At 51.1% G+C, this 19,846-nt stretch overlaps 9 protein-coding genes across 9 annotated transcripts, besides 27 other annotated features; all 9 read left to right on the top strand.

Annotated features, from left to right (window-relative positions):
• On the top strand, positions 1-2,092 carry Tc00.1047053510087.10 (hypothetical protein, conserved; the record flags this gene model as incomplete). Its single annotated transcript, XM_806457.1, has 1 exon — positions 1-2,092. A coding segment is annotated over one exon (2,092 nt), but the record flags the coding sequence as incomplete, so codon positions are not given.
• Positions 1-3,726: a sequence feature (areas merged during assembly that could not be assigned to a particular haplotype. This can correspond to areas where the two haplotypes were merged or to regions with more than two copies in the genome that were merged during assembly.).
• Positions 2,159-2,215: a sequence feature (T-rich).
• On the top strand, positions 2,292-3,443 carry Tc00.1047053510087.20 (hypothetical protein, conserved; the record flags this gene model as incomplete). The annotated part of the gene is made up of 1 exon (XM_806458.1): positions 2,292-3,443. One exon carries the CDS (start codon positions 2,292-2,294, stop codon positions 3,441-3,443), a length of 1,152 nt encoding a protein of 383 aa, XP_811551.1.
• Positions 3,727-5,148: a sequence feature (heterozygous, non-Esmeraldo-like haplotype).
• Tc00.1047053510087.30 (hypothetical protein, conserved) lies at positions 3,870-5,081 on the top strand (the record flags this gene model as incomplete). The annotated part of the gene is made up of 1 exon (XM_806459.1): positions 3,870-5,081. One exon carries the CDS (start codon positions 3,870-3,872, stop codon positions 5,079-5,081), a length of 1,212 nt encoding a protein of 403 aa, XP_811552.1.
• Positions 5,149-5,212: a sequence feature (haploid, Esmeraldo-like haplotype).
• Positions 5,189-5,222: a microsatellite.
• Positions 5,213-5,336: a sequence feature (areas merged during assembly that could not be assigned to a particular haplotype. This can correspond to areas where the two haplotypes were merged or to regions with more than two copies in the genome that were merged during assembly.).
• Positions 5,228-5,286: a microsatellite.
• Positions 5,337-8,792: a sequence feature (areas merged during assembly that could not be assigned to a particular haplotype. This can correspond to areas where the two haplotypes were merged or to regions with more than two copies in the genome that were merged during assembly.).
• Positions 5,704-5,724: a microsatellite.
• Positions 5,785-5,820: a microsatellite.
• Positions 5,807-5,991: a mobile genetic element.
• Tc00.1047053510087.40 (uncharacterized protein) lies at positions 6,632-7,354 on the top strand (the record flags this gene model as incomplete). The annotated part of the gene is made up of 1 exon (XM_806460.1): positions 6,632-7,354. The coding sequence occupies one exon, from the start codon at positions 6,632-6,634 to the stop codon at positions 7,352-7,354; it is 723 nt and encodes a 240-aa protein (XP_811553.1).
• Tc00.1047053510087.50 (hypothetical protein, conserved) lies at positions 8,474-10,342 on the top strand (the record flags this gene model as incomplete). The annotated part of the gene is made up of 1 exon (XM_806461.1): positions 8,474-10,342. One exon carries the CDS (start codon positions 8,474-8,476, stop codon positions 10,340-10,342), a length of 1,869 nt encoding a protein of 622 aa, XP_811554.1.
• Positions 8,793-9,343: a sequence feature (areas merged during assembly that could not be assigned to a particular haplotype. This can correspond to areas where the two haplotypes were merged or to regions with more than two copies in the genome that were merged during assembly.).
• Positions 9,344-10,571: a sequence feature (areas merged during assembly that could not be assigned to a particular haplotype. This can correspond to areas where the two haplotypes were merged or to regions with more than two copies in the genome that were merged during assembly.).
• Positions 10,572-10,587: a sequence feature (areas merged during assembly that could not be assigned to a particular haplotype. This can correspond to areas where the two haplotypes were merged or to regions with more than two copies in the genome that were merged during assembly.).
• Positions 10,588-10,812: a sequence feature (areas merged during assembly that could not be assigned to a particular haplotype. This can correspond to areas where the two haplotypes were merged or to regions with more than two copies in the genome that were merged during assembly.).
• Positions 10,813-11,554: a sequence feature (heterozygous, non-Esmeraldo-like haplotype).
• Positions 11,555-11,761: a sequence feature (areas merged during assembly that could not be assigned to a particular haplotype. This can correspond to areas where the two haplotypes were merged or to regions with more than two copies in the genome that were merged during assembly.).
• Positions 11,762-13,092: a sequence feature (heterozygous, non-Esmeraldo-like haplotype).
• Positions 13,093-16,154: a sequence feature (haploid, Esmeraldo-like haplotype).
• Positions 13,527-13,596: a sequence feature (T-rich).
• On the top strand, positions 13,662-14,492 carry Tc00.1047053510087.80 (hypothetical protein, conserved; the record flags this gene model as incomplete). The annotated part of the gene is made up of 1 exon (XM_806462.1): positions 13,662-14,492. The coding sequence occupies one exon, from the start codon at positions 13,662-13,664 to the stop codon at positions 14,490-14,492; it is 831 nt and encodes a 276-aa protein (XP_811555.1).
• Positions 14,878-14,936: a sequence feature (T-rich).
• Positions 15,078-15,105: a microsatellite.
• On the top strand, positions 15,174-15,983 carry Tc00.1047053510087.90 (hypothetical protein, conserved; the record flags this gene model as incomplete). The annotated part of the gene is made up of 1 exon (XM_806463.1): positions 15,174-15,983. One exon carries the CDS (start codon positions 15,174-15,176, stop codon positions 15,981-15,983), a length of 810 nt encoding a protein of 269 aa, XP_811556.1.
• Positions 16,155-16,357: a sequence feature (areas merged during assembly that could not be assigned to a particular haplotype. This can correspond to areas where the two haplotypes were merged or to regions with more than two copies in the genome that were merged during assembly.).
• Positions 16,298-17,008, top strand: Tc00.1047053510087.100 (hypothetical protein, conserved; the record flags this gene model as incomplete). The annotated part of the gene is made up of 1 exon (XM_806464.1): positions 16,298-17,008. The coding sequence occupies one exon, from the start codon at positions 16,298-16,300 to the stop codon at positions 17,006-17,008; it is 711 nt and encodes a 236-aa protein (XP_811557.1).
• Positions 16,358-19,133: a sequence feature (haploid, Esmeraldo-like haplotype).
• Positions 16,414-16,437: a microsatellite.
• On the top strand, positions 17,151-18,647 carry Tc00.1047053510087.110 (hypothetical protein, conserved; the record flags this gene model as incomplete). The annotated part of the gene is made up of 1 exon (XM_806465.1): positions 17,151-18,647. One exon carries the CDS (start codon positions 17,151-17,153, stop codon positions 18,645-18,647), a length of 1,497 nt encoding a protein of 498 aa, XP_811558.1.
• Positions 18,687-18,710: a sequence feature (AT_rich).
• Positions 19,134-19,846: part of a sequence feature (heterozygous, non-Esmeraldo-like haplotype) that runs on past the window's edge.

Below are 19,846 nucleotides of genomic sequence, written 5' to 3' on the forward strand. Positions count from 1 at the left end.
CAACCCGTTACATGTAGTTGAAGAGGTACGGCAGAAGCTGACAGTTGGGAATCCCTCTGTGGACATATCTGAGCTTATTCAGCTTTTCTCGCATCCCGCACGAGATGCAGAGGAGCGTCTTGTGATAACAGTCTTGCAGAGTGTTGTGCATGGCTGCCGCGGGTTCTTTCAGCGGGAAGCGCTGTTGTCATTGCTGGAACCTGGCATCAGCGAGGAGTCACGTCATGTATTTCTTCTCAAGATATGGCCACAGTATTGGAACAATGAGCTTGAGGTAATGCGTGAGCTGCCCGCTGTGGAGGAGGCATGTGTTAAAGGCATCCTTGTGAAGCTTGTGTTTGTCTGGGAAACCGGCAACGATGTTTCCGTGCAAGAAACATCCAACGCCCCATGTGGCCTGCGTCCATATTATATCTTCCATCTAATGCGGGCGACTCTCCAGCCTCTCCTTGATGCACTGTTTGCCCTTGATGCCGCCGCGGAGGAAGGTGAGACGCGAAGCACCTTGGAACTGTTGCTTGACATCGCGAATAGCATGGCCTGCATTGAGGCACCCCCACGACGGACGCTGCGGTTGTGGGATCAGGTTGGGGCTGGCGCAGCGTTGCCGAGCAGCATTCCGAGGGAGGTTGGGTACGTTGTGATGGCGGATGTGTGCCGTGCATTTCTGGAGGTACGACTTCCCAGTGCGGTGGATCATTTTCTTAGCGGAGGTGAAATCCCTGAGGAACAGCGGTGGCCGCGGCTCATCGCCTACCTGATTCGGACTGAACATTTGTTCCATCGCCTGTGCGAGATGCGATTGCTGAAGGCAAAGCTGCTTGACAACTGCAGCGCAGTGCCATGCTTCTACGGCATTGTGAAAAACGCCATTGCCAATCACCTGCAACGAAAAAGGAATGCGGATTTGTTTGTTGAAACTCTTCTTGGCATCATGCAGACGTATCTTCTGTACGGAAGCCATGAAGGGGCAGAGGTGCGGCGTGTTGGCGGTGGTGGACGGGAAAAAATGGTGTTGGTGTCGCTGCACAACGAGGATGAGGTAATGTCGGCTGTGCGACTTGCTTTTAGTGTCTCTTCAATCGACAGATTTTTGCGTCTTTACAAGGAACTTCTTGCCTATCGACTTCTCTTTTATGCGGTGGGGCGAGCAAGTGACGGCAGTGTGGACGCAATGGAGGCACGGCGGGAGAAACTGCAGACGGAAAAGCTGGTGTGTGAGTACTTGCATGAATTGCTTCCATTCGAACGCAACGCAATACAGCAGATGATTCAGATGTGTATGGACATGGTGACCGGTAACAATACGCCTGAGGCATATGATCCACAGGCACTACAACCGGAGCAGTGTGGACACGGTGCAGACGCTTTTAGTGTCCGGCCTACAATGAGGCTTCTTTCACGCCTTGCGTGGCCCTCGTATCCTCTGCTTACAGATGTGCCAAAACCTCTGCATAATGTCATGGATCAGTTTGCGCGCTTTTATCACGCGCAGTACAGCAATCGGCGCGTTGTGTGGCTTCGCACCTCCATGGAGACCATCACCTTCACCGTAGCATACCCGCAGGCAGGAAAGGTCATTGTAGGCTCGTTGGAGTTGTTTAATATTTTCCACTTTCTAAGCGAGGCGGGTACTTCAGGCACGACGTGGACGCTTCTCGCACAGCGCATTGGCAAAGACAAAACTCTGTTGCAGCGAGGGCTGAAGAAACTCATCCATGACGGTTTCTTCAAGATACAAATGGGCTCTGGGGAGGAGATCGTGGCATTGAATGCCGCCTTTAAATCACACAAGCCGCGCTATCACTTCCTTCAACCGCCGCCGCGGGTTGGGGCGTTATTGGAGGAAAACGGAATTATTAACGAAGAAGTGCATCGCTCTCGCATTGCTTCCATACAGGCAGTCATCATCAAGCACATGAAAACCGTGCGTACCTGTCTGTATGATGAGCTCTTTTGTTGGACACGGCAGCAAAATCCCCAGTTTCAGTTACAAAACAGTGACTTTAAGTTGGCTTTGGAAATGTTAATCGAGAAGGAATTCGTACAACGGGACCCGTCGCAGAAACAACGGTTTGTGTACAAAGCCTGAATTCTCCCCGTAGTGTGTGGCCGAGGCGTGGCGTGTGGCATGAGGGTCCTGAGCCTCCGACCGGAGTCCTCTTCTTTTTTTTTCCTTTGGAGTTCTTTCTTTTTTCTTTCTTCTCTTCTTTTTGGGGGAAGAAGGGGGGTTGCGCTGCGGCGGCTTCGTGACACGTGTAGAAGACTAAAACGTACGGTTGTGTAACGTCATGCAAGTGAAGGAGCAGAGGGCTGTGAAGCAGAAACACGCCCCGGTGAATCTCTCTGTCAGGGCGTCCGCTGCAACGCTCTTTTTGACCTCCGTTCGGCGGCTTACGGAGGCGCACGGCCTGTCATTCTTTGCACTGCAGCGGGGGGAAACTGCGGTGCGCTGCCGGGCGCTCACGGACCTGCTGACTGCGAGCAGCATGGAGGACGTGCTGAAGCAAGGCGCTCTGGAGATGCAGAGGAGCCTCGCGACGCTGCGTCAGCCTGCGGAGGAGTGGAGCCGCCGTTGGAGGTGCCCTCATGCAGAGCAGGAGCAGGGGACCCAGTGCCTCACACAACCCGCCCTTCCATCCGCGTTGCTCAGGCTTCTGGTTGACATGGGCATTACAAAAGCTTCCGAGCCCTTTTCTGTAGTCGGCGGTTTACCTCCCGCCATGGAGTTTTGGGAGGGGTGTCCGCGCAAGAGTGCATGTCTCGCAGCATATTCGCCCTCTCTGCATCCTCTCACCACGATATGTATTAACGCGATTGAAGCCATTACTGAGATCACGGAGGATCTCCCATTGGAATCAAGGGTAGCAGCGGCAAAGCATTTCCTCTCTCGTCAAAGTGAAAAGAATAGAATTTATAGCGAGCAGGGTGATGGAGAAGACAACACCGCCAAAAATAATGCGAGTGGCACCGCAGACAGAAGTCATCCCGCACAGGGGCCAACAGTCCGCCTTTTTTGTTTGTCACCGTACGCCTCGTACGCCGCACTTTACGAGGCTGTAAACAAAGCAAATGACTCTGAAAGTTTGTTTTTTGGTGGCGAGGCGTGTGAAGTACTTCTTGTGTACATCTGCACCATGACAGCTGCCGGCTCAGTTGGACCGACGACACTGAACGATAACCCCGAAATTTGGGGACGCCTGCGATACCAGCAGGCAGGAGATGCGGAAAGTGCGACGCCAGGCAATCGCCGGGGTAACCACGACGAATTGTTTTTTATTGCTGCCACCATAGGGGATTACTTGCGTCTTGGCTCCGCCTTCTCATGGGTGTACGGTTGGCAGCTCTGCTACGCGCCCCAGGGACCACCACCGCGTTCCTTGCCTTGGCTAAAGCTCTTTTCCCCCACCGCACTCTCTGCGGCCATTTCCACCTCCCTCTGAAGTGCAAAAGAGGAAATACGTTTAAAAATGAGTTACAGGCACAAATAAATTTGCAGGACTTGCCGATTTACCAAGGTGCAGTGGGACACCCTGTTATTGAACACTCGTTATTCCCCACACGAAGAAAGGCAAGAGAGAAAATAAGCAACAGAAATAAACCTTGTTATGAGTCATGCTAGCCATTCCCTACCCTGCCACCATCGTGACGCCCATAATTTTTTCCGGTGGTTCATAGTAAGAAAAAACTTTTGGCATGACATCGACAAGCACATTTGTAAAATAATTTTCTTTCTTTCCTCTTCTCTCTCTCTTTTACTCTGCGCATGTGTGTTGCGGCGCCGGGCCCTGTGGCAGCTGAAACAGCGAGGATAAGGCAAAAAGAAAGACCCGGTGGGAAACGATCGAAGGAACGACCGAATAGAGGTCATGGGAACGTTGCGTTTCGCTGATGGCACCATAGGACTCCCCGCAAACATGTACGCGATGCCCCTCGACCGCGCCAGGGAGTACGGCTTCGTGTCGCACTACAACCACACCGGCGACCCCGCGATGGACCGGCACGCCAACAACCTGACCTTCACAGGGGAGCAGCTGTGGTGGCTGGTGACGAACCCTGTTTCCCTGCAGATGCACTTGAACGGCTGGGGAGGTGTCGGGCTCGACGCCGCGGCGCTGCCACAGCTGCTGCCGTGCCTGCTGTGGGCCGTCGTGCTCATTGCGGTTCGCCTCTTCTTCCAGCGGAGGTTCGCGTGGCTCGGCGTGCAGCTGCAGGTGGTGGTGCCGGGGACCAGCCAAAAGAAAGTGTGTGCGGGCACTGGCGCCAATGCGATCCGTCTGAACGTGGGGCAGCGCAAGAAGCTGAGGAAGTTCCAGACTCAGCTGTGGCTTGCCGTGAGCTACACCGCGTCGACCGTGTTTGGGTACATGGTGCAGCGCGGCGAGCCGTGGTTTGGACTCCCGCTCAGCGAAGCGAATCGCATCAGCATCCTCTCGCCGCACCCGTACAACCCTGGGCGCTGGATACTGCTCTACTACCAGTACGGCCTTGGGTTCTACCTGTCGGAGTGCTTCTCGCACCTCGCGAATCACGACATAAAGCGCTCGGACTTCTTGGAGTACGTGATCCACCACATTGTGACCATCGCCCTGATCGTCTTCTCACACTGCAGCTACGAGCATCGCTTCGGTGTTTATGTACTGTTCATCCACGACGCCAGTGACGTCATGCTCGCTGTGAGCAAGACCCTGAGCTACGTTGTGAAGGCGGCAGAGGCGCGGGAGCAGCGAGCCGCGCGGAACGGAGGAAATGGTGCTGCGCCTGCAGGGCCCCCAGCATGCCGTCTCTACAGACTTGTTTTTAGCAGCACGACGGTGCTTCTCTCGTTTGTCGTATTTGTTGCGCTGTTTGTCTTCTTCCGCCTCATTTGTCTCCCGTTTCTCGCATTGGCAAGCGTCGGACTTGCGGTGAAGATACGCACGTTCACGGTGTGCACCTGGGTCTTGGTTGTCCTCCTGCAGGTGGTGCTGCAGGGACTGCATTTGTACTGGTTTGCACTGATTGTGAAGCTGGCGATTCGGGCGCTTTTTGGTGGTCCCCTTGATGACATCCGCTCCGAGGACGATGAGGAAGATTTGTAATGATGCACGGAAAGGTTAAAATTCTTGATTTTTTTTTTATTGTTTTATGGATGAGGCTGTATTTTTTTTTTTTTTTCGTTGTTGTTGTTGTTGTTATCTGTTGAACCTTTTTTCTTTTTCTCTTTTTTTTTTCTTTTGTTTGGGGGGTTTGTTATTTGGTGTTATTTTTTTGTTTTTTTGTGTGTTTGTTGTGTGATTTGTTTGTGGTTGTTAGGATGGTTTTATTTATACTGTTTTATATGATATAAAATTCATGCCTTTTTTTTTTTATTTCTCTGTGCGTTTTGTGCGACTTGCTTAGGGGACGAGCGACCATGTTTGGCTGAGTAATTGAGCGGTGAGAGAAGAAGAGAGAGAGAGAGATGGAGCGGCTTGTGCATGTTTTTTCTTTTTTGTCTCAACCTGCCGATTGATGCGTTTGTGTGTTTAAAGATGCAGCCATTTGGAGTGAAGGGAGGGGACGGTATTGAGAAAAGTTTGGCTGTTTTTTATTTATTGATTTTTTAGGAACTTTTGAAGAAAACGTTTGCCGATGAATGCTGGCTAATCAAATTCACGTAATGTAATATACGTGTGTTTCCTGATAAGACGAATATTTCCCTGTAGAAGTTATTTATTATCTTATATATATATATATATATATGTTTTTGTGGAAGGCCGCGATGGAAGAATTCAGGGTGCTAATGACGGTATGAAGAATGTCTTTATTTTATTTATTTATTTTATTTTATTTTATTTTGGCTATATCACTTATTCCATTATGTTCCCCACCGCCTGCGGCGGGGTCTTGTGGCTGGAGGAATTTTAATGCTGCCACGTCGTAAGTAACAACCGTCTTCAGTCCGAGTAGAGAACAGCGTGTCACGATATTGGCTGCCTGAATATATATGTATATGCATGGAATAAAAATTGAGGGTACGGCCAAGCCACTGCATATTAATTGGCCCCTTCGATCTTCTCGTCTTGTATGATTTATATGGACAAATTCAGGATTTGTCCGGTGGCTCAGGCAAGTATTTTTTATTGTATTCCGTCTGACCCACGCCGTGCTCTATTCCACGGAAAGGGATCACTGGCGGTTACGTGACCCCGAAGACAGCCGCGGCGTGGGTTAGCACGGAGCCCGGCTGTGGTGGATTGGTGTACGAACTAATGGGTTGACTTGTGTGTGTAGGCGCGGGATGTGTCCTGCCTGGAGCGTGTGAGCGATGTCGGGCGCAATGGCACGAACCGTGAGATCATTCGCCGTCCTTTCACTCTACAGGGAAAAGAGCCAAGGCTCCAGCAGGACGCATGCTCCTCACTCGGTGAGTTGACCGTGTTTTTTACGCATTCTTGTTTTTCTCTTTTTTCCATTTCCATCCGCTTGCTGTTTTTTTCCATCTGCGATTTCTCTGAGAGCACAGTACGGTGTGTCCTGTGCAGTGGCCGGCGGGCAATGGCCTTCTTTCTTGGGCCCAACGGTGGTGTGGCGTAGGGTTCTCCTCCTCTCTCTGCCTTGAGGCTCCTCTTCCCTTATCTTTTTCTTTCCAGTTTAGTTCACCGTCACGATGGCAGACGATGTCATGCTAGCCATCGCAATGTTGTTTGCTTTCTTTGTGTTATTGTTTTTCTTGCTCACGGCGAATGTGTATAAACGACATTTGCAGGACAAAAAGCGGCGGAGGCGGCAAGAAAGATTGCGCGACTGCCCACAGGCCGAGCCGTTTGCACCGCCAGTGTCACTTCCGGTGGTTGTTGACGCGGTAGTCGTGTTCCCGTCGCATGAGGAGGCGCAGCATCGGATCGAGGAGGACGGTGCACCCATCACGCGTGTGCCCAGCGAGCTGCCGGGGGACGGCCTCACCACGTCCCACGAGTACTTCGCCAGCGCCGAGCCCGTGGAGGAGGGAAACGCTTTGCCCCGTGCACGGTCAGGAGATGTACTGCAGGGTGTGCCCGTTGACCGCAGTCTCCGCTTGCCTGACGTGAATGCGGCGAGCCGCAGCCTGAACACTCTCTCTGGGGCCACGTACCGCCTGCGACCCGCCAGCGCCGTATACGGCAGTGCATCGTACCTTCCGCACGGCAGCAGCAGCGGCAGTGGAATGACGGCAGGAGATGTGCCCGGTGTTTCGCAACAGTCTGATGCGGCATCCTGCCCGGAAACCGCCAGCCCCGTGCATGTGTGTGAGGCGCCGCCGCGTGCTGCCGCAGCTGTCAATGCCGAGGGCCGCACAGTCCCCACCACCACGGCACGCCGACCGCCTGTGGAAGAAGGACAGCGAACCTGACGTGTATTGTCGCCTTCAGATAGGAGCGAAGGGGCTCGCGGCGCCGACCAACAATTTATTTTTGGCTTGTGTGTTTCTGATGACTTTTTTTTTGTCTCGTTATTTTTTTTTTTGAGGACTGTGTGAGAGCAGGGCCATGCTGTGTGCGCACAAGTGCATTGCTGGCTGCCTGCTCCACACGTAGGAAAAGGGGTGGCTTGGGCCGCATGTGTGGAAGGCAGGGACACTGCGACTCCTAGCACAACCGTCTGATGTATCCCATATGTGTTTGTGTGGTGGGCGATGGTAACAGCGGGAAGAGGTTTGATGGCCGGCACATCCACACGCTGCTCTGTTGATTCCGGTGTTTCTTTTTTGTCGTGCTGGCGAATTCCTCCTTGTTTCCCTTAATTGAACGCCATCACCTTTTTTTATATTGCTTTTCCTGCGCGTCTGTGTGTGTTGCGTGCAGCGAATGGCTTAGAGCAAATATTTTTTATGGTGAACATTTTTTCTAGTGTTGGTGTTCTTTCGTGTTTTTCGTGGGTTTTGGGAGCAATTGTGAAGCACCTTTATCCGAGCCTTTCGCAGGAAACGTGACCCCGAAGACAGCCGCGGCGTGGGTTAGCACGGAGCCCGGCTGCGGTGGATTGGTGTACGAACTAATGGGTTGACTTGTGTGTGTAGGCGCGGGATGTGTCCTGCCTGGAGCGTGTGAGCGATGTCGGGCGCAATGGCACGAACCGTGAGATCATTCGCCGTCCTCTCACTCTACAGGGAAAAGAGCCAAGGCTCCAGCAGGACGCATGCTCCTCATTCGGTGAGTTGACCGTTCTTCTTGTTTTCCCGCAAGGCGTGTTGCTGCTGCCCGTCCCTTGCTTATCCTCACGCCCGGCCACGTACATCACTTTCTTTTTTGTCACGTCGATGGTTTATGTGTTCTTGTTTTCTTTGTTCGCCAGCGTCGTCTTTATTTGGATCGGCAGGAAATGAGCCCTCCGCACGTCGCTCCTTGGTGCTTGGCACTGTGCCTGTGAGCCGCCACAGTAGGGAAGAAGCGTCAAAAGTGAATGACTGGGAAATTGATACGTCAACATGGTAATATATTAAAGGGCTGCCATTTTCCGCCTGCGTGTGTAAATGGTTTGCCCCTACGAAAAACGGGTACTTGGATGTTGCCTTTGGTTGTTTTTGGCTTGTGTAAGACTCCCTCTCCCTCTTTACAGTTGTGATCCTTTCGGGCTGTCTGCTAGACCTTGTTGCCCCCTTTTTAAAATTAGTCTAATATCCCTTTGGGTGGGCTTTTTGGGGGGGGTAGGGGTTATGATGTGCGTTCTTTTTTTTTTTCTTGAGGCAATGGTGTCGGCATGTGTGTGTGTGTGTGTGCTTGTCTTCTGTTGTGTTCCGAGTTTTGTAGCCTGTAATGTACTGGGTTTTTTCTTTCTGCATGGCGTCACGAGGTGGTATGGAAAGGAGGCGAAGAAGGGAAGATTGTTCTGCAGTGCCATGTGGCGATTTCCTTCTTGCAGTCCGCTGGTTGTATCTTTTCACTTGTGTATAGCCTGCATTCATACTACTGTCAGTCCCGCCGGCGTGCGTAGGGCTGCTGCGGATGGGGCATGGCGGTCACAGCGAGGAAGAGGAGCGGGGAGAAGCAGAAGGGCCCGCGTTCTGGACATTGCCGAGTCCGCGTCACGCACAAGAAGTGAGACACTCATGTCCACCGGAGGAATAAAGGACACGCCGAGTCCCTGCTCTAAAGCAGAGGAGTTGAGCGCAGCGGCAGAGCGGAAGCACAGCCAGCTGTGCAGCCATGAAGTCGAGGAGGCGCCCGTCATGGCGGCCCATGACCCTGCGGCGGTGGTCAAGCTCGATTCCCGCAGGCGTCAGATTCATCTGAGTCACATTCAGCGGGAGTTGATTTGGAACGCACGTCGGCAGCAGTACCAGCAGTTGCTGGTGCGAATTGTGGCTTGCCTTGAGTCCCATCTTTCGCCCATTGAAAAATGTCATGCGCTCTTGTCGCTGCACGAAGAAGTCATTAAGAAGCGCATTCGCCTGCGTTCCGATACATACGAGGACATCCTTCATATATTTTATGCCGTTGCGACTCTGGGCAGCGCAGCACCGACGCTGGCGGACGAGGAGGCTGTTGACCGCCGTGGTCTCACGTCGTCATTGTCGAGCCTTTTGCCGGCGGAGTTTGCCGGTAACAGCGTGGCCGCGTCGTCGCTCCTCGCCGGCCCGCTGCTTCAGAGTCTTTGGACGATTTACCGCTACATGATTGATAGCGGCACAAACCCGACGGCACGCACTGTACAGTACATGATGGGCATTCTTGAGCGACGCAGCAAGAAGGACGCGATTGTGGAGGCGCGTGCGCACTCGCTTATGATGGACCTTGACCGTTTCCACCTGACGCCGACGGAGTACACCATCGCCGCCTATGTAGGGGTGTGTGATCAAAACGGTGTGATGCATTTGGCCGTCGCCCGTGTGACAGACTACCGCACAAGGCATGAGAAGCAGGTGTCACCTGGCATCTATGCACGCCTCCTTTTTGGCCTGGCCCACAATCACCAGTATGACGAGGCGATCTCTTGTCTAACGACAATTGACAGTGTTGCTGTAACACCACATCTGCTCAACGCCATTTTACACGTCGCCCGCCATTCCCGCAGCCCACTTTCCGCCTTCACCTTCTACAAGAGTTTGATTGGGCCGAAGGGGAACAACATAGCACCGACATCGCACACCATCTCTATTCTGCTGGAGGCCATGTGTGCAACCGAGTGTTACGATGAGATTGACTTCCTCCTGAGTGAGATGCGGCGTCATAGGGTGAAGGGGAATAAAGTAATGCTAAACAGGCTACTGGGGGTGCTGCTAAAGTTAAAAAGACACACGGAGGGCATGGCGCTCTGCAGGACGATGGAGAGGAAGGGTATAATGGTGTTTGACGAGTTGCGACGGGAGTGTGAGGATTTCTCCACCACATCGCATCGCTGAAAACGGATCATTTTTGTCTCGTTCCGCGGGCTAAAAGAATCATTTCCAAAGAAAACTTTTATGGACTTCGGAAAATTTGTAGGGTGTTTTTGGATGACTTTTTTGTTGTTGTTGTTGGCTCATGTGGGTTTTTATTGTGCCTTTGTTGTTATTGTTGTTTTTTATTTTTTTATGCGTTAATTATTTTTCATTTTTTATTTTCTCCCCTCTTCTTTTGTTTGGGTGGCGTGAATTATCAAGAGACAAATGAAAACTCATGGCCTTTATTGGATTTCAAGAGAATGCCGGCCGAGTGCGGCGAAGCATGACCCCTTCCTGCGATTCTTGGGAAATTTAACATCACTCAGTAGGCGTGACGAGCAAAAAGCATTGCGCAGTGGAGTTGCCTGGAATAATTGACATGCGGCGGCATTTAACCTTGTGGATTTGATGTGCCACAGCAACCACGCTCCGTCGTGTCTCCGGAGTACCGTGTTGGTTCTGGAGCGCCTTCTAAAAGGGCATTTGGGGCCCGTTGAATGAAGAGGTGTGGGGTTGGTGGAATTGCCCTTGCTTGGGGCATTATGAGATCCTCTTTTCCATTGTTATTGTAGGCGCAGGCCTCGTGAAGGCGTCCATTGTGGGCAGAGTGGAAACTCATGGGGAAATGGCCGATGCTACCGCCTACGCCTCAGCTGCGCCCCCCTGTCCATTACTTCAGGGGAAGATGCAAGCAGGAGAATGTCAGAGATGAATTCATGTCTACTTTAAGGCTTCTCATGGGGCTGTCTACATGTGCTCGCATTGTGTGCTAAGATTGTCCTCCCAGATTGCTCCATTGGACCCGTCATCTTTGATGAACTGACATGCGATTGCTTGAGGGCGAGCTTATGTGGGAACTTGCGCTAGCCGCCTCCATTTTTTCCGCTGTGACTGCTGTGATGTAAAATACGGCAAGCCGGCTCACAGAAGGTGTCTTATTCTTCTGTGGGAGCAGCAGAAGTACGTTGTCGAATGAATTGTCTGCATATTCGGATGTTGTTGTTGTTGTTTTGCTCCACTCATTTTTCTATTCCTTCAGTCAAGCCGCACTGATGCAAGGAAACATGTTCTCTGCTTGTTGTGCAATTGCCCATTTGGTTGGTCAATGCGAGTCTTACTGGGGTCGTGATGAATGACACGAATGCAACACCTTGACGGGGCACGGCCCGCCGTTTCTCCACTTTTTGTGTTACCGCAGGCTTTCCTCTGCAGCAACGACGGTGGTGCGGACCTTTTGGCCTCCCTTTCTCTGTACTTTGTCGATAATCTGGCGCAGCCCGCGGTGGCCGAGTCTTTTCTCTTGTTGAATGCTGCGGAGAAATTGGCAACACTCATCCGTCGCTGCATTGTGGCCGATGGTGTTATGCCAACAGACACGATCACTGGGGGAGCGACGAGAACGATGGGGATCGTTGGGACTGATGTCAAAAACAACGATGGGGCCTCGTCTGAAGTTTGAACTCGAAGCTCAAAAAGTTTCTGCTCCGCAGGCCGCCAGGATCTTCTTTTTTCGCCTCATAACACGCCTGGTGTCTGTCTTGACGTGCGAACCGCATGCTTGTGCGGGACCACCAAAGTGCGTGGAGGTCGCCTTGTTTTTTTCTTTACGGAAACGATGTATAAAGAAGTTTGGACGGTCGTTTAAACTGTCGTTGTGGCATGCTCCATCGCCGCCTTGACTTTTCCGTTTTCATTATTATTATTTTTTTTGTGTGTGTTTGTGTGCGGGTGTGAACCGTGTTTCCAGAAAATGTATGGCAATTTCCGGAAACTAAGCGGTGCTACTCGAGTTGGGATTCTTCTTCATCGTTCTTGCAGCCCCTTTGCAGATGTCGCCAAGAATGACGCAAACAAGCAGGTCCTGTCGGAAGATGTTTGATTTGTCACTTCTTTCACTCCCGCCTCGTTAGAAGAATGTCTCATGGAAGGTACGGTTGAAGAGAGACGGCTGGCATGTGTGTTTCAGCACATATCCTGGAGAAATGTCTTCTTTTTTTTTTTTTTTGCTTTTTACAGATGGGCACACGAATTACAATGCACAGCGGTATATCGCGGGTTGTTTTTTTCTCATGGCTTTGTATCTTCCACTTGTCCACGATGAAATGATTGTTCTACGCATGATAACATTCATTGGATCTGATGGACAACAAATGGCAAAGGGTTTAATTTGGCATGCATCTGACGGAGCGCCTTTATCTGCAGCAGTGGGGTTAGGGTTGTATTTTTTGGTGCATGTGTCGATGATTACTGTGTGGCATAATGGTGAGATGTCTCAACGACGATACTTTCCCTCGTCACCTCTGGCTGGAAGCAGCACTGACATCAATGCACCTGTCTTTCACCTTGTGGATGGCCTTTTTCTTCCCTCTCTAAAAAAGCGCATGGCATTTTTTCCGAACAAGAAGGGGGGGGGGGGGGGTAGGTGAGGGCGTCCATTCAAATCGGGGAGGTGTTGCGCAAAGGTTTGTCATGTGGGGAGATCATAAAGAATGTGCACAACAATGTGTTAGTTTTATCTGCGCAGATTAAGAAGTTTTTTTCAGCGGCGATCCTGCTTGGCCTTTTTTCTTTTTTTTTTTTCTTGCACTGCACGGATACCCTATGATTTTTAGTTTTTGGCGGAAATTAGGAGGTGAAATTTCTTTTCACTGCGTCCTGCTGTTGGAGTGGGAACTGACGGTTTTGTGAGACGCACCAGGACGCTGCTTGCTTACCACAGGGACGAGTGGAGGTGTATACATGATGAGCAACGCCCTCAACCCTGCCGTGGCCATGGCTTCCATGCATGTGACTCTTTAATAATGCCGCCAATCTTCTCCAGACCGATGGAAAATGATGTTGCGGGGATGAAATTATTTTTTTTCTTCTTTAACTACTCGGGCTCTGCTCATTTCTCGAGAGAAACAAACAAAAAAAAAAGACGGAGAGTTCTTTTTAGACTTCCTCGATGGTGACGTTTTGTCAGGCCGCCCTCTTCCGGCGCTTGTGGCTGGGGTGTGGGAACGTCGGATGCCGTGGATTTGTCTTGGCACCCACTGATGTCGGGGTTCCTTTTGCCATTATGGGGACGTGATGGTTTTGGCTGCATTGGCGGGGCGATGCGCATGAATCATGACAATCATTCATGTGGCCACTGCCACCTTTCTGCAACGTGGTGTCCATCTTTTTTTTTTTTTAATTTCTCCCCGTTTCTTTCTTTTTCTTTTGGTGTCATTATTTTTCTTTCCTTTGCTGCAGTTCTCAGAGAGAAAGAGAGAGGAACAGGGGAGAAACTTTAAGGGCATTTACAAACGAGCAAATGGACTCTGCTGGAGTTAACGCCACGCAGGCAACGTGTGGCGCACAGTCGAAGGGATATCATGTCTGTGGGTGTTACGGCCACACGCAAGACCTGCCGGACTACAAGAAAATTACGGTGCCACGCACACTGCAGGGTTTTCATGCGAAGGAGGGTGGCGGCTGCCCTTGCATTCCCAAGACCAAGACAAAGAATATGGGTGCGTTGTACTGCAGTAGGAATCCCATGACTCGTGACAGGGTGATGCCAGTGAACACGTACCGCGCATATGGTCCCGGGGAACACAAGGTGCATCCAGCGGACGAGATTGCGGCAGAGAACACTGCTGTTCGTGATCCGGAAACTGGCACGCGTCTGCTGTTTCCCAATTCACGCAACTACGGTGGCACAGCAAGGCAGCACGAGTTTCCTGCCATTGGAAAGCCAAGGCGAAAGACCCGGGAAGAAAGGGAGTACGAGCGGATGCAGGACCGCAAAGAGTTCCTTAAGGCTGTACTGCGTGATGAGATGCGGGATCGCCTAAGCGCTGAGGATCAGCTGGAGGAGTTGGAAAACAAACTCAATCTTCGCGGCAGCCGTCACGCGGAAATGCTGTTGGCAGCTGCGGCCAGACGAGACGCAGAAAGACAGGGTGGAGAGGATGAGGCAAAGACGGTGGGAGAACAGTACGAGAAGGTGATGGAGGAGCTTCGGTTTGTCACGAGGCAGCCTGTGGGATCGAAGGTGAACATCATCCGCCTGTATTACCTCCTTGAGGAGCAAGAGAGACTGAAATATCTGCGAGAAAAGGGAAAAAAGCAGGAAACTTGGTCCACAACAAGAAACCGATAATTTGAGAGTAGGGCGTATCATAGGTTTCATTGAAATGTATTTATTTGGTGCCTTGTCACCTGCTCCCCTTTCATTCTCTCCCTCTCTTTCTCTCTTTTTCAGTAGGCATCCCTTTTGGCAGTGTGGTCTATTACCGCTGTTATTGGAGCTGTGTACTTGTGTGTGTGTGTGCGAGAGGGTTTATTTGAGGGGTTGAGGGGAGAATAAACTTTTTATTGGCATCATAGTTTGTCGCAATGTTTAACTTTACTCAATGTACTGGCGAACATTTTACGCCATTTTGTTGGCGAGGTACCGCATGTAAACGTGGAACACATTCGCACGATTATTCCACCTTTGTGCCACTACCCATGTAATTCTGTTTAATATTGTCTGCACCTCGGCGTTTTTTTTTTTTTTTTTTCTCTCTCTTCTTGTTTCTTGCGTTTTTCTCTCTCTCCTTCTGTGTGTGTACGACTTGTGGATATTTTCGGGGTTTTTTTTGCCTCTGTTTCTTTTATTATTATATTCCTTTTGATATTTAGAAGAACACACAAGGGGAAAAGGAGAGTCTACACCAAAGTAGCTTTGGATATCGAGAGTGAGGGGGGAGGAGGAGGAGGAAGAGGAGAAGTGTGAGACTGTGACATCTGTGTTTTATTTTTTACAGGCAAATAATACTGCAGGACGTCGTGTAAAGCGATGGCCGATTTGAATACAAAGACAAAGCCTCATGATGACGGTGTGCCCATGCAGGGCTCCTACACGGTGGCAGCGCGGCATCAAAAGAAATATCACCAGTGTGACTGCTACGGGCACCCACAGGGACTTCCGAACTATAAGATCCTCGCGCAACCCCGCACGAACAACTACTACCTTGCGACAGGTGGCTGTCCTTGCATCCCACGGGCCGTGGCTCACCCGGGCAGTTGGCGCCTCAAAGCGGCACAGCTGCGCTCGGCAACACAAACACATGCCGTAAGCTGCACGAAAAGCCGTCCCGATGCGACGTGTTGTGTGCATGCAGGGGAGACATACGGCTGGAAGCCTGGTCCGCACAGAGTCCTTGCAAAGAACACGGCTGCCTCGGGTCTTTGCGACACATTTGGTAATATGGCCTTTAAGAAGCCAACTGGAGTGCGTGACAAGGACAGTGATGTCAGCAGCGTCTGTCAGCAGAAGTTGGAGGATTTGGAAGCCCTCATCCTCGATGAACATGAGGCTCGTCGAAACGTCGAGATGGACGTAGACGAGCTTAAAGATATTCAACAGAGAGGCACGCACGAGGATTACAGGTTGGACTACTTTAATGAAATGAAACGGAAGGAGGCGTCGGCGGCATCGGAAGCGCAGCTTCACGACCTTTTACGCGAGGTCCGTGCCATCGTTAAGAGGCCTCTTAATCAGACCAACATGGATATCCTCCGCCGTGTGGTGGATCGCCAGGAATATTTGATGCAACTGCGTGCACGCAAGGCGAGTGAGGACTACCCTCAAATTGTATACCCGTAATGAGTCACTGCAGGATCAAATTACTGACCGCTGGCGTTGTCACTGCAGAGAAGTCGAACAAAAAACAAAGGGAACAAAGCCTTTTCCCAAGCACTCCCACAGACCAGACGAAGTGTCATAAGAATCTTGTATTCTTTTATCTTTTTTTTTGGGTTCATTATGTACATGTGTTTGGGTAACAGATGTATGAATAGAGAGATTGATGTTGTTTATTTAACCCTGCACCTTTTTGTAATGTATATGTATGTGTGTTGGAATTATTTGTTGTTGTCTACTTAGTCTGTTTGCCCTCTCCTGCTGGTCACGCTTTGGGGATGCTGTGGCATCTATTGCAGCCGAAAGTTACATGCATCTGCGTTTTCTCTTCTATTTGTGTTTTTTTTTTTCCCTTCTTTGCTGGTGGGGGTCAAAACAAACGTTTATGCCACGCATGTATATATATATATATATATATCGGCTCTGTGCAGGGAGGGGGGGGTGAGGTCGCGATGATCAAAAGTTACTTTGACCTCTTTGACATTTTGGTCAATGAGGAAACCGTCCCCGTCACCTTCTTGGTTTCATCTTTTAGCCTGGGAAGGGACATCCATGCACGCACTACCGATGGCGAGGCGCTTGAGGAAGTGAGGGCGGGGAGTGTTGCCACCGTTCCGTTGTGGGCTGCCGTGGCACTCCGCCAAGAGGGTTATCTGGTGCCTCAGGTCCCTTCTAGGTACACAACTTCTGTTTTTCGTGAGTTCAAGACCGATCCTCTTGCGGTAAGTCTGCACAAAAAGTCACCGTACTACTACGAGGCAGGCCTTTTGTTATGCGCCATGCTTCCAATAAACGAGGGGAACCGGCTTGCGGCGCAGCTCTTTCGATTGTATCAGCTACGATACCTCAAGGTTATTCACGCAGCTTCGAAAAAAGGATTTGATTTGAGTGATGTGCGGGAAAAGCTGTGCGAGAGCGAAAGGGAGCTTCTAGATGCCCTGATCGGTGGCTTGGAAGAAGAACGCCAATGGCATCACAGTGCCTTTTGAGGATTCTGAAGGAGAATCAAAAAAGAAGTCGATTTTATTTCTCCTTCACTCGAAGAAAGATGAAGTTTTGTTGTTGTTTTTTCTTGTGTGTGTATGTGTGCATTGTCCTCTGCGCGCTTCAACTTCTCCCTTCACCTTTTCCATGTGCGTGAAGTGCCTTTTTTTAGCAAGGAGTGAAATGGCCATTGAAGAAAGTGCTTGTAACGATGACAGCCAAGCGGTGACGGAGGCTACATCAGAACGGACAGTGAACAGCGCCACCGTGTTTCGATACCCATTTAACACCATGGATCTTGGGTGGCTTGTAGGGTACATTGATGCGTTTCTGGTGAAATCAGAGCGATGGGCAGCGGCGATGCGCCTTACTACGTGTTTCATGACGTTTACTGTGCTGCATGAGGACCCTTTAATGGAGGATGCCACTTTTCAGCTTCACAAGACCATGTTGGATAGAAGCATTAAAAAAAGCTGGCCCAGGCGGAACCGAGACCTAAGCAATACGTTCGATGCGGCGTATCATGTCTTTGAGACCATTTGTATCGTATCGAAGTATCCCAATCTTGACCCTGCTGGCAAAGCAGGGATTCTCAGGATGAGTGAGAAGCTTATTCAAGGCATGGAGAAGCCGATGGATAATGTCGTGATTAAAATTGATCTTAAGAAGAAAAGTGAAACTTTACATGCCACACTTGCTCGCCTACAGGCGTTAGGGCGAGCGCCGGAGTCCCTTAGTGCATTTGACGCACTAATGGCTTCTCTGAAGATGGTGTTCTTCTGCTATGTGGCTTCTCTTGGTATTAATAATATGATGCTGGATGCCAATCTCAATAAAATGGACTCGTATGTGTGTTGCGAGGGTTGCCCCTGCCATGCCAAACTTCGCACGACGTACACCCTGTTTATAAGGGATGTAGAAAAGACAAAAGTTATTGATTGCTTGCTCATCATGGCCGTGAAGGAGGATGATGCCTTTTTAAGCAAGTTAGCAGAGGGTTTGTTTACGCAATTTGATTGTCGGAGTCCGTTTCTTGAGAAGCCTGTTCGGCGCATTCAGAATGGAGCTTTGTTTATGGTGCGGATTGCGCTATTTGACGCATTCCGGCACGTCAAGGCACTCTTAGTGGATCTCCGGGCATCCCCTGCCAGTCTTGCACCGCAGATTGACAATGTCGTTTTGGCGCTGTATATTGCTCGACGGGAGATGAGGGGGATGAAAGGCCTAAATGAACATCTGCCACTTGTCAACAAGGCCTTGGCAACGGCGGACAGCATCTACTCGCGTCTAGGAACGGAGAATGCATCACAGGAATTGCGGACATTAAAAGATTACATAACAAAGATTTTTTTTCTTGTAAGCGCTCCAGAATTCCATCTTGCCGTGCACAGCAAGGATCCGTTGGTTGGTAAAGGGGCAAAGTTGTGCTGCGGCAACCCCGATTGTCCCGGAAAGGTGAAGGAAATGCTGAAATGCAGCGGATGTCGCGTCACGTTTTACTGCTCCGTCACATGTCAGCGAGATGACTGGAAAACGCACCGATTCCTTTGCAAGGAGATGGGATGCCGCAAAGCAGCACCCGCACCAATCAAAATGGCCGAGTGTTCCACAGAAACCCTGAAGCCTGCAGCATTCCATGGATAAAACAAACAGGAAAAAGGAAGAAAAAAGGAAAGAAGTCGGAAAAAATATATATATATATATATAGAATGGAGGCGTAAAAGAAAAAACGGTAATGCTAAGGAATTGTTTTTCCTCCTCTCTTCTCCGTGTTTTTCTCTCTTTGTGTGTGTGCGTGGTTTCGGTGAGGCCAAAAGCGATACTCGCATTCCTACCCCAGGCGGAGGGAAATATATGCGGCTAACTGATATGCCACCCAGGGCAAAGAAAAAAGAAAAAAAACGAGTCGCGTGGAAGCAGCCGGCACGGTGCAGACAAACGGCGCGGGCTTCGTTGAGGCGCGTGCATGGTGATGACCGCGTGGTGCTCAGGACATTGGCCTCACACGCGGTCTCTCGGATGTTCGATCCTCTCCCGTCGCAATTTCTCTTCACCTACTTTTTTGTCTCCTCAATGCATGCCGGCTTCCTGCTCGAGCGCCGCGGCGCACAGGGTAATGGTACAAAAAAGGAGCCTCCGAGACAATCTTGGGGGAAAGAGGAGGCGGACGCCCGCCTGCCACCACCAACGCGCAGCTCTCTTTTTTTTTTTTTTTTTATTCCTCCCGTTAGGAACATATGCCGCAATGGACGGGTGGCAGCGCTTCCTTGGTAGCGTTTATCCGCCAATTGGCAGGCCGCTCTCGACGGAGCGGTGGGACAGGGGAAGCCGAAGGAGCGCCGCACGGCGAAACAGCCAGCCGCCACGCACCGCCCTGTGCGGCGGAAGGCCGTCCTGGGAGGTCCTGGGGCAGGGACCGGTACCGAGCGCCCGGGCCACGCCTGCGGGCGGGGAGCGCGCGCGCGAGGGTCCAAAACAGCCGGGACCGCCGGTCGAGCCTCGCCCGCGGCATCGCACCGAAACGCGGGGCGGCATTTGTTACAGCGATGGCGCCGGAACGGGTGTCAAACAACCCCCGGGCTCGCGCGAGGTTCGTCTTTCCCGATTGTGCCGGCGACCTTCCGGCAAAGCCTTTCGAAGAGTTCGGGCGACAGGGCGTAAGCAAGCACGCGCCCGCCATCAGACCAGTGAAAACAAAAAGCAGCGACACCGACAGACAATCGCGAAACGCCGCGCGCCTCTTCTTCCGACAAACAAAAAAATTCTCTGTTGCTACTTGGCCGGCTTCGCGCCGAGGCAGCGGTATGCCCTTAGAAGATTTTCGGCAGCAAAGGATTCGGCCG

This window comes from Trypanosoma cruzi, genomic scaffold (assembly GCF_000209065.1).
Source record: "Trypanosoma cruzi strain CL Brener 1047053516607 genomic scaffold, whole genome shotgun sequence".
In the NCBI taxonomy this organism is placed as follows: Eukaryota; Euglenozoa; class Kinetoplastea; order Trypanosomatida; family Trypanosomatidae; genus Trypanosoma; species Trypanosoma cruzi.